Source organism: Rhinolophus ferrumequinum, chromosome 7, assembly GCF_004115265.2.
Source record: "Rhinolophus ferrumequinum isolate MPI-CBG mRhiFer1 chromosome 7, mRhiFer1_v1.p, whole genome shotgun sequence".
Classification (NCBI taxonomy): domain Eukaryota; kingdom Metazoa; phylum Chordata; class Mammalia; order Chiroptera; family Rhinolophidae; genus Rhinolophus; species Rhinolophus ferrumequinum.
The window spans coordinates 73739205-73751363 of record NC_046290.1 but is presented as its reverse complement, the minus strand read 5'-3'; the positions used below and the strand labels follow the sequence as shown (position 1 = coordinate 73751363).

General features: G+C 34.8%; 1 protein-coding gene across 3 annotated transcripts in view; it reads left to right on the top strand.

The window, feature by feature from the left end:
- PJA2 (praja ring finger ubiquitin ligase 2) overlaps positions 1–8376 on the top strand; it is a 68413-nt gene extending 60037 nt beyond the window's left edge. For all 3 annotated transcript variants that reach the window (XM_033110397.1, XM_033110400.1, XM_033110399.1), the window contains 3 exons: positions 2354–2468; positions 2852–2973; positions 5147–8376. In XM_033110397.1, the coding sequence (XP_032966288.1) occupies positions 2354–2468; positions 2852–2973; positions 5147–5272 (363 nt within the window). In that variant the 3' untranslated portion in view covers positions 5273–8376. The remainder of the gene's footprint in view (positions 1–2353; positions 2469–2851; positions 2974–5146) is intronic.
- Positions 8377–12159: the final 3783 nt, after the last annotated feature.

The window sequence follows — 12159 nt, the reverse complement described above, 5'->3', positions numbered from 1 at the left end:
AGTGATGAGAATAGGCACCCTTGTTGTGTTCTTTATCTTAGAGGGAAAGCTTTCAACCTTTCACTGTTGATTGTGATGTTAGCTGTGGGTTTGTCATGTACTCGTATGTATGCCTTTATCATGTTGAGGTATGTTCCTTTTATACCCAATTTGTTGGGAGTTTTTATTATGAAAGAATGCTGTATTTTGTCAAATGCTTTTTTTTGCAAGTATTGAGATGATCATAATATTTTTAGCTTAATATTCTGTAAATATGGTATATTACATGTTGAATCGTATGTGTTATACTGTCCTTGAATCCCAAGGATAAATCCCACTTGATCTTAATGTATGATACTTTAAATGTGCTGTTGAATTCAGTTTGCTAGTATATTAAGATTTTTGCATTTATGTTTATCAGGGTTATTGAGCTATGATTTTCTTGTAGTGTACTAATCTGACCTTGGCTACCAGGGTAATGCTAGCATCATAAAATGTGTTTGGGAATGTTCCTCCTCCTCACTTTTTTGAAAGAGTTTGGGAAGGATTGACATTAATTCTTCAATGTTTTGTAGAATTTCCCAGGGAAACCGTCAGATCCTGGGCTTTTCTTTGTTGGTAGAATTTTTATTAAGGTTCAGTTTTCTGACTCATTCAAATTTTTTATTTCTTCATTCTTGGTAAGTTGTATATTTCTAGGAATTTACCCATTTCTTTCAGGTTATCCAATTTGTTGGTGTATAACTCATGATAATTCCCCTAAGATCCTTTGTATTTCTATGGATTTCTATGGTATCAATCAGTTGTAATGTTTCCTCTTTCTTTATTTGAATCTTCTCCTTTTTTTTCTTAGTCCAGCTACAGGTTGTCATTTTTGTTTATCTTTTTCTTAAAAAAAAAAAAAAAAAAAAACCAGCTCTTAATTTTGTTGATATTTTCTATTGTTTTTCTGGTTTCTACATTTATTTCTGCTCTGATCTTTGTTATTTCCTTTCTTCTTCTACTTTTGGCTTAGTTTGTTCTTTTTTCAGTCCTTGAGGTATAACATTAAGTTGTTTTTATGAGATCTTTTTTCTTAATGTAGGCATTTTATTGCTATAAACTTCTCCTCAGAACTGCTTTACATCTTATAAGTTTTGGCATGTTGCATTTCCATTTTTGTTTGTTTCAAGATATCTTTTGATTTCTTCTTTGACACATTAGTTTTTCAGGAGTGTGTTGTTTAATTTCCACATATTTGTGAGTTGTCCAGTTTTCTTCCTGTTACTGATTTTTCATTTCTTACTATTTTGACCAGAAAAGAGAGTTGATAAGATTTTAGTCTTTTGAAATTTGCTAAGACTTGTTTTGTGACCTATTATATAATCTATCCTGGAGAATATTCCATATGTACTTGAGAAGAACGTGTATTCTGTTGCCATTGTATGTAAAGTTCTTATATGTCTGTTAGATTTATTTCTAACGTATAGTTCAATGTTTCCTTTTTGATTTTCTATCTGAATGATCTATTCATTGTTGAAAGTGAGGAATTAAACTACGCTAGTATTATTGTATTGTTGTCTAATCTCACTTCAGATCTGTTTTTATTTGCTTAATATATTTAGGTGCTCTGATGTTGGGTACATGTTTATTTATGATTGTTATATCCTCACCTTTTGTAATTATATAATAACCTTTTTGACTCTTGTTACTGTTTTTTGCTTAAAATTTGTTTTGTCTGATGTTAGTGTAGTTATTCCTGCTCCCTTTGGTTTCCACTTGCCTGGGATATCTTTTTCCATCCCTTCACTTTGAGCCTGTCCTTAAAGCTGATGTGATTCTCTTGTAGGCCATACATCAAACATCTTAACAGTCTATGTTGCGATAATAACAACCTAAATTCCATTGCTTACAAAAGCTCTACCATTTTATTTCCCCTTTTATGTTTTTGATGTCACAAATTACTTATTTTTATATTGTATATTCTTTATCAAATTATTATAGCTACAGTTATTTTTAATACTCTTGTTTTTTAACCTTTATACTTGAATAAAGTGGTTAACACACCACATATTATTGATCCCATACAGGAACTCCTAAGTTGGAAGAGGTAACCACTCTTCTGAAAATATTAAATAATGGGCAAGTAGATGGTTATTGAGACAAATAGATTTTTGTTATACTTGTGAAAAGTAGGCTTTTTTGATGTGTTTTTGATGTTTTAGTTTGATGGTGATGATGATGATTTCTTTTGAAAGAAGGTAAACAGGGCAGTGGACTGAAGCAAAAGAAACTAACAAGAAGGAAATAATAGTGGATATAATTTTGAAGATACCATTACTCTTTTAAAATGTTTTCTAACAAAGAACTATGCCTTTTTTTTTTTTTTTCTCAGACTGCCCTGGCACATTTAGAGTCTCTTGCAGTAGATGTTGAGGTGGCCAATCCACCAGCTAGTAAGGAGAGCATTGATGGTCTTCCAGAGACCCTTGTTCTTGAAGATCACACTGGTAAGGGCAAAGCTGATCTCTAATGTTGAATGACAGATTGCATGTTTAGGTATATAATCAATGAACCGAAAATATAAAATACTAACTGTCATTATATTTCCTATGAAACAAGAGTCTGACAAACTTTGACCTAATACAAGAATATTTTTAATTTATCAAGTGATGGGCTGGGACAAATGTTTCCTAGTCAACTTTTCTACAAAAGCAATGTTTATTGAATTTCAAATTGTCAAGTATTAGAAACATGTTTGCCAATTTATTGCTCAAAGTCTGTTTTTTTTTTTCCTTTTAGAGGTATCATGTATGAGTTCATATGTTGGTTTTCAGTTTTATTAAAATTGAACTTTATGGGATTAAAATATCAAATTATTTGTTGTTTTCAGCTATTGGTCAGGAGCTATGCTGTCCAATCTGTTGCAGTGAGTATATTAAGGATGATATAGCAACAGAGTTACCCTGTCACCATTTCTTTCACAAACCTTGTGTCTCAATTTGGCTACAGAAGGTGAGTTTTATATTACTTTTTTTAAGTTAATATTTTAATAGTTCTTCCTATAAGTTAATAATGATAGTGGTGTCTTTTAAGCCTATTTATATATTTGGAGTACTTTTTAATTCAGTTTAATTAAAAATTGGTTACCTTTTAATGACTACAGTTAATGATAGTATCAGACTATTTTACTTTACTAATATTGTCTAAAAAAGAATTTAGACAACACAAACTACTTAACATATTTAATCATATCCCTGAAATTAGACGTTTTCAAAAATATCTCAAGCAAAGAAGTCTTTGATACTACTCAGAATGCTGTAAAAATATACAGATATTCTGTTAATCTGTATCAATATCTCTGCAAACGTATGAGAAATGTTTAATAATCTAACAAGTATCTCCTATTCAAATTTTTATATGTTGTCCTTAAATATTTACCCCCAAATTTTAAATATATTTGCATTACTTAAGAAAAAAGAGTTTTACTTGACTGTCTGTGAACTCTATTTTTGTGTAAAGGGTATTTACATGCAGTTCAGTATAAATCCCCAAATCACCTTCCCAGCTTATTTACTTATGAATATAGTGCCTCTCTTCTCTACAACTACTCCCTTCCTTTTTTCCTCTTCCTTCTCCCCTCCTTCCTCTCTTCTTTCCAGTTCATCTTTGTCAAAACTCTACTTAAAATTTCTAAAATCCTATGCAGAAATGTTCACTATTCCTTTATAAAATCTAAAGTTTCTGTCTTGGCTTTTAAGGCCTTCTGTGAGCTAGCTCCCAAACTGCCTCTTCAGATTTACTCCTGTATAGCTATGTTTGCTTAGCCTGCTGTGGTCTCCCCCCGGTACCTGTAAGATTAGATGGTCTAAGGTAGGTCCACCTTTAATTCCACCTTTTCTATTCTTAATATCCCCTCTCTTCAAACTTCTACAATAGTATCAAATCTGCAAGCAGTATTTAGTGTTTTGTGTTCCGGCAGTGTTGCAGACACCGCTAGATGATTGATGTATAATTTCCCATATATTCCCCACAATAACCCTGGGACATATTGGTATCCTTATTCTCATTTTCCAGTAATTGATACTCATACAAGGTTACACAGATAGTATGTGGTTGATGGAGAACACATCTATCTGACGGTAAAATGTTGCTGTTAGGCCCAGTTTGTATGGCAAGTGCTCAATAAGTGTTTATAGAATTAAAGTCCTGAATTGTGAACATGATATATGTTGTACAACCATGAATTGTCATTGACTTTGCTATAACCCAAGGTAGCAATCTCTGTAGTCTCTTTCCAGTCAGGAAACAGCTTGGTGTGAAGCCTTTCCCCTGAGGAGAAGGTTCCCAAGATACAAATCTTTGTCACCTTTAACAGTGTGATTTCTGCATCCTGCTTTCTATCAGGGAGATCTCCTTGGGAAAAAGGCCGGATGTGCAAAGTCACCAGATGACATATCTCTATAATCTTCCTTTCATAAAATGTTGTACTACGAGTATAACTCTTTCCCTGTCCCACCTTCCCTCCCAGGTGTATGGTTGATTTATTTTATCATTTAGAAAACACCTAACTCTCCATATCTTTTTTAAAAGGAATTATATGGCCTATAAAGAAGGTCTGTGTGGTCCATCTGTACACTAAAGTCAGGCTTTAGTGTATATGTATGAGTGTGTGTGTGTGTGTGTGTGTGTGTGTGTGTGTGTATAAATATATAGACATAGAAGGTCCCTAGGGGGATGATTTGGTATAATACATGTGTGAATGAATTAGGTCTGGTTTCTCTAATATACGTATCGTAGATTAAATATAGTAATCAGTGCAGGTGAGGACATGGCCTGTGACTCCTTGCTCACTCTGTCCCGCAGCACCGTGATGAGCAGGGAGTGTAGTAGAGTCTCAGTGAACACTCACTGAATGAAAGATGAGTGATCAAACAGATGCAAACATGATTAAGAGATACTGTTTACCCTCAAAGAAATTAGTATCTGATTGGGATGAAGAGGAAATATTAATAGTATCAAAATTTTGCCTCTCTGTATTGTAGGTGTTTGAAATTCATTTGGTTTTTGTTTTTAAGTTATTTGTTTCGTTTTTAGGATACAGATAGGGTTTCTTTCTTTATTAAGATACTTGTGTGACAGTTAAGACCTTTCCATTGGCCATGAACTTGTGCTTTTCTCCTTCCAGTCGGGAACATGCCCTGTGTGCCGCCGTCATTTCCCACCTGCAATTATTGAAGCCTCTGCAGCTGCTTCCTCTGAGCCTGAGCACGAGGCCCCACCTTCAAATGACAGCACTGCAGAAGCGCCCTAAACCTTAACACTTGAATGAGATCAGTCTATCAAAGTAAATCTGCAAATTCCTTCTGAATCTGATGTGCAAATAATTATATATAAATATATTAAAATGCTATATATAGTCTATGTCATAGTTTAGAAAGAGAATATTAACCTTTCTAAACTAAATTTAGGTTTGCTGGAAGTACTAAACATTTTCAAGCTGAATGTTGACGCAGTACATCCATTTTTTTTTTTTAGTTGAATATGTTGATATTGTAAAGTCAAGCTTATCAATTAACTCTCTCCAGAAGATATAATCATCTATGTGGCATACGTTATTGGTTTTGTCAGAAGTACTGCCACTAAGTGATTATGAGTAAGATCTCCCATTTGCATCAGATGTGAAGGCTGTGATCACAAAGTAGTAAAATTTGGTTTCATTGGAAATAAAAAGAATTCGAAAGCATGCTTTTTCATTGGTCCCTTTGCTTTTGCTACATCAGAACCTCTTAGTTCATAATACTGAGTGTTTTTTTTTTTTTTAGGAAGGTGTCTATTCTTCCATCTTTGTTTAAAATTAGGACTTTTTAGAATGTCCCATAGCTATAATACTGGCTATGGCATCACAAAATTTTTAAATCATAAATGTAATCCCCTGGAAAGGTAGTGAAATAAATTATTATTATTTTATATTGGATGTGTTTAAAGTAAGGTTAGTAAAGCATATGAACAATCTATTGTGCTCAGTGCTTGGTTCAATGAGATGAATTAGAAGGCCTTACAGAAATCCTTTCTACTTGGATAACTTGAAGGTCCAGAACACTCATGGCACATTTGTTCAATAAATATTGGGTATAGTTAGTTTAAGGTAATTTTGGTTCTGAAATATTTTGGAAAATCTGAAAACATGCATACAGTGTTTTTAACACTCATTCTTTTGTATCCTAAAGGAAAATCTGAATCCTTAAAAAACTAAAAGTTTAAATGTGTAACTTGTATAAAGCATAAAATTGATGGGGCATAGGACAGATTTGGCCATAACCTTTTTATAACATATCTAAACCTTACTGTGTTGTAATTTATTTATTTAAAGTATTCTTGAACAAAGATTATCCATGTTACATTATCAGTATTTGTTTCTTTGCACTAATTTTATTTTGGTAAAATTATTCACCTGGAACTGAAAATAGGTAGTTTCAAATTAAGCCAATTTAAGCCATGGGTGAAAAGGAAGTAGATTATATGATTGCTCAGTGACTGTGTGAACAGAACTAAACATGTACACAGTTTCTTTCTTATTTTCCTTTGTTTAAAAGAGAAAAGAAGATCCTGTCCTGAGATTTACCCTCTAAAAGAGTTCTATTCAAAAGCTCCTACAAAAGTGAGCAAATTAGCTTCCCGTATTCTTTTTCATGGGAAATTTGACCCATAAGGTCATCTTTGTAATAATGTCACTCTAGGTTAAGATTGCACAGCTTTCTGTTTATGTGATCACAACCAGCTGACAATTATGTACAAATATTGAGGTAATACTTAACTTATGGATGTGATTTGGTATCAACACCAGGGAATGAAGTTAGAATACCACATTTGAGCAAGTAAAATAGTAAAGCACATAGTGAGTGTACATCCATTCAAGTAGTACATTGATAATTTAATATTTGGCCATGTAAAAGGAATATTTATATGGCTTCCCAAATGCAAAATTACATTATATTTGTGTAATTTCTCTGAATATTTATATTCCATCTCCTTTCTTCATTCTTAAATGAATTTTCACTGTTGGCACATTTGAGGCTTAAATATAAGGAACATAACACTTGCATTCTAATTTTTGCATATATTGTAAATGTGTCTGGTATTTACAGCAAAATACTGTGTATCCTTTTATGGGTAATAAAACAAAACAAAACAAAAAAAAACAACCTGAACATTGCATGCATGTAATGTGGTGAATTTGTAACTTAGGGGTTCTTTGGGGCTTCTGTGACTTTGGAAATGCTTACATTCAGGCCTTAATGTTGCATTAGCTAGCATGTTTTCCTTCTGATGTATATAGTCATGGTTGTATAAACTAATCTTTGCTTGTTTTCTACTCTGTGATCTTTCCATACTATATTTCATTGATGATCAGTTAGTGTCAAGAGGTCAAATCAGATTAAAATTAATTCTCATGTGTATATTGTGAAAATGTGTGGCTAGTGTGATTTTTGTTTTCGTTTTTGTTTTCCAGAAATTTGTGGCTAGTGTGTTTTTTGTTGTTGTTTCTTTTAAGTAATACTGATCAGTTGTGACACTTCCCGGTTAAACTGACATTGCTACAGATTTCTCTGTAATAAGCCACACATTATATTTAGTCAGTATTAAGGGACCTTGGTTTTTTTTTTCTCTCCTAGATAGCAGCTGTCCCAAAGAAAATATTTCTTCTTTGCCTGTTATGATTTAGCTCTTATCTGCCAGTTGTTAGGAGGTTTTGGTTCCAAACTCAACCAGCAGTGTTGAGAGCTGAACTTAAGATAGCTGTTGTACTTTTTGCTTTCCATCTGTTTCCGTCCTTCATTCTTGGCTCCCTACTATCTATAAACAGCTGCTATGAAGGAGAAAAGTTGAATAAGAGTTGGCTTATAAAATTTTTTAAAAAGAAAATTGAGGTTCTAGCTGATGAAAGCTGAGGCTAACAAGTTCAGACACCAAAGTATTGATCAGATCTTGGATCCTTTTGAAAAAGTTAAGACTATATGAGGATAAATTAGAAATACGTATAAATATTAATAAAAATGTTGTTTCCCTTATTTCTCTATTATATGTTAAGTGACTTGGCCTAGTAATTTTATTTTTTTTATACATTTTCTTTCTTGTAATATGAATGCTGGTATTTAAAGGTAGTTTCATGTGGTTTTATTTTATGTTTCTTAATTGTTTATCTCTAAGCTTACTAACTCTTTAGGTTATTTGTGATCTGGATTTATATATAAGCTGTTAAATATATATGAACTGTTAAAATGGAATGCAAGTTTTTCAAAAGCCCAGGTCTAAATGTAATGACTGGTTTATTGTTCCACAACCCTAGTCCATCATTTTCCATGTAAATCATAAACAATAAACAGAATATACTCGGTGGTCATTTCTAATATTTAATTGTGCAGTCGTATCACTTCTATAATCCTTCCTGGAGGATGTGGTATTAATGGTAAAGAATACAGCTGTTAAGGAAGTCTAGAAAAGGTTCCAGAGCACATGGTTTTATAGTCATTGAACCGTGATCTTGGAAGGCTGGGGTAGAGAGAGCAGCTCTAAGAAGTGGTTGAAGGACTTCCTGCTGGAAGGACTCTGAAGGAGTAGTCCCTGCTCTCTCCTGCCCAACCTTCTTAGCAATCCTGTAGGTTCAGCAGAGTCCAACTTCCACAGTCACTCAGGACTGCAGAAACCTTCGAAGGTCCAGGACGGACTCCCGCCCTGCTTCAATGGCTTCCTCCAAATCAGGTATGGAGAGTATTATCAAATCTACCTGGTTAAGAAGAGTCCTCATGGTTTCCAAAGTGTTCAAAAATCTCACCCATTTCAAAAGGATAAACAATGATGATAGATTACGCCCACATTAAATTAGAAAACTATAATCCTTTTATTTACAAGCTTTACAAAGTTTAGAATTCTGATTCTCCCTTCATAGAATAAACAAGTGCGAAAAAATACAGTCTCAGATCTAGAAACAGCAGTGGTACAGTACACCTCTTCTGGAGTGTAAAATCAACTTAAAATTGTGTCATTTGATTTTTATCCCACCACTGCTTCCAAAGTTGGAGCCACTCAGCATCCCTGGGGACGGATTTCATTGTTAGAAGTGCCACCCAAATGTTTCTATAAATAGCACACATGTGAAACTACATAGAAAAGTCCCATCTCTTCTGTGTGGCCACATCTTCATATCTTCAGGCTTCATACTTTTCTCAGACCTTATGTGATGTCTGTTCCTGACCAGCCTGGCATTAGCTATTTCAATCCTTCTCTTAAACTAAATACAATTCTTCTGTGGTCTGACTAGAACCTGGTCCAGAAGCACTTTTGCCAACTTCAGAGTGATTCCCATTACTGGTATATGTTGATATTATTATCATTCCTTTCATTATTAGGCAAGCATGTCATGTTGTTGTCTCTTGCTGAACTTCACAGGCATTGCTGGTAAGTCAGGTCCACTCCTCATTACTTACACAATTTCTTTTTAACCTAATTGAAGGATGGTGTTCGTCTTACTGAATTGAACTTGTAAAGGTCCTTATGAATTCTGATTCTTCTTCTTAGCCTTTGTCAATTCCAATTTTAATGAGTCATGCCTTTGGTATTTAGGGGATTTGCCCGAGTTATTGATAAATATTGACTAGAACAGGAAGAAATACAGGCCCTCTTCAGAATGCTACTAGAGACTGCCCTCCAGGTGATTGGTCCATCAATCAGTATTTTGGGTGTAGTTGTTGAAGCAACTACCAGTCATTTATGTGCTCATGTTTCTTCATCTTTCCTAAAAGGACACCGTAAGAAATGTTGTTATATTTGGCCAACAAGCAGATTATACTGTCTATGGAAATAGTCTAATATGCTAGTATATTAAATCAAGAAAAGAAATGAAGTTAGCAGGAAATGCTTCATTCTTAGCGAAACCACACTACCTCCTTTTTTCCAATTGTTCACATGCCATCTGTTTATTAAACTGCCCTAGAATTGGATAAGTGATCAATGTCAAGCTCATTTCTGTGATTTTTGGAATCTACTTTTTTTCCTCTCAAAAATGGGGCATTTTGAAGCGACATGACTTTGACAAGTCACTTAATTTTCCTGCTTCTGTTTTGTCTGTAAGCTAACATCTAAATTACAGGTTTATCCACTGTTGGATAAAGGTTTGAAAAAAATGTTCTTTGTTGATATACAGAGTCATGGGGAAATATGGTTGCTTTCCATCACTGTTTAATTTTAGCATGGCTTTTTAGGGTTGATGAAAATTTCAGATGAAAACCTTAAAAGCATCTTAATCATTTCTCAAGAGATGAAGGAATTTGACAGGGGAACTTTATTAAATCAAAATAAGTACAATTTCATTAACATTAATTTTATTAAAAGGCTACATGCCTAGATATGGCACCTTATTTCTTTTTGGATTCTTAGTTTATAATTAGGATGCGATTTTTATAGTGGAAATTGGAGGGGAGAGATCTTTATCTTTTTAGAAAGATACCACTTCTTTTCCATTCACTGTCAAGAAGAAACTGCAACCCACTGTGATTTCTTTTGATTATAACACAGCATTTCTTAATAAGATTCATTGAAAAAATGCATTTTTACATTAGAATAATGTTTCCCATTTACGAAGTGCTAAATATTAGCCATTGTGTTAGGCTGTTTTGGCTAATATTCATAATGAATCTGCAAGCTAGGTTATATTGTCCCAACTTTACAATTAAAAAGATTGAGTCCTGGTTCTTAAGCAAGAGCCTGAGTGTTCTTTCTAGTTCATGCCACCTTGCTAGATAGGAGCAACCTATCTAATCAATGTTCATATTTGAGTAAGTTGCTTGAGATACAGTCTGAGTTTTAAAAATGGTTGGGGGCGGGGGGAGACCTAACTAATGTAGACACCTGTCTATAAGTGACATTACCCTTTTCAAAAATACCTGGATTTCTTTCTTCAGAATCCAGGGACATTTACCTTCACAATTGCAATCACTCCAAAGAGGAGAGAACCTATCCCCACATTGTTTTATCAATAGGAATAGATATTTGACAGGGTTTCCTTTCGATTTCAATCCTTAAATGCTATTTTAAATTCTTTCCAGACATTGAAGCCATGCCTTAGTTCTGTTTGTCTATTTTATTCCCATTTTCTTGTTAAAAGAACCGAAGTGTTACAGACAACTGTTCCAAGGGGCTTCACTACATAACATCCTGACTGGCCTTTGACCTCACTGAAGAATTCCTCCTCTTGACTTGGATCCAGGGTTCTTCAGCTCTGATATTGAAGTACTCTACGTTTGATGCCATTGCAGGATGTCGGAGTTTTCATTTAATTTAAATTCACACTTAAGGCAGATGAGCATAGGATTGGGGACCTTACAAAATCAACCTTGTCTGGCAAGCGAGCTCTAGCCTAGGCAGGACGGTGATGAATCACCACTGAACACCGTGGTTACGCCCATGTCTAAATGAGTAGCACGTGAAAGTAGATGTTTACATTTAAATAAAAATGAGTGAGCTTATGAAAATCATATATTAGGACAGACGGGCCTGACATGCCCCCTGAATCTCCTGGGGCGGGGGGGAGCTCATCAACCCCAACAAACTAACTGTTTGCATATCCCGAGTAAATCTATCCATTTACCAAATATTTATCAAGTGCCTACTTCGGCACAACTGTAAACAAGAAAGCCAAACTCCTTGGCCTCCTGGAGCCTCTACTGTAGTGAGGAGACTATTGCATGTTTTCCCCCCGAAGCAGCTGGATTCACTGGGAAGAGTTTCATCTTGGCCTGGGGAACGCATGCATCACAGGACCTGCGGAGCGCTTCTGTGGTTATCCAAGCTAGAAACCCAAAGCGGGGAAGAGGAGTAACAAGTGCTGAGCCCCGCAAGGTGACTGACTCCCTGCAACTACCCTCAAGCCCGAAAGGTCTGTCGCTATGTTGCTCTATTTCCACGTTAAAGGTCTCTTAGGACGTTGCATAACCTGTGGCGCCCAGCAGGTCCTGATGTCTCACAACCAGCAAAGTTCAAAGAGTTTTCCAGAAACGGAGCTGAGAAGAATGGACAGAAGCAAAACTGAAAAGTGTTTCACTGTATTTCTTGTGCTATATTTTACCTTATGTCTTGTGCTCTACTCCGTTTACTCTAATTTACATGAAAGCATCTAGTATGTTTTCACCCAGAAAATGAACC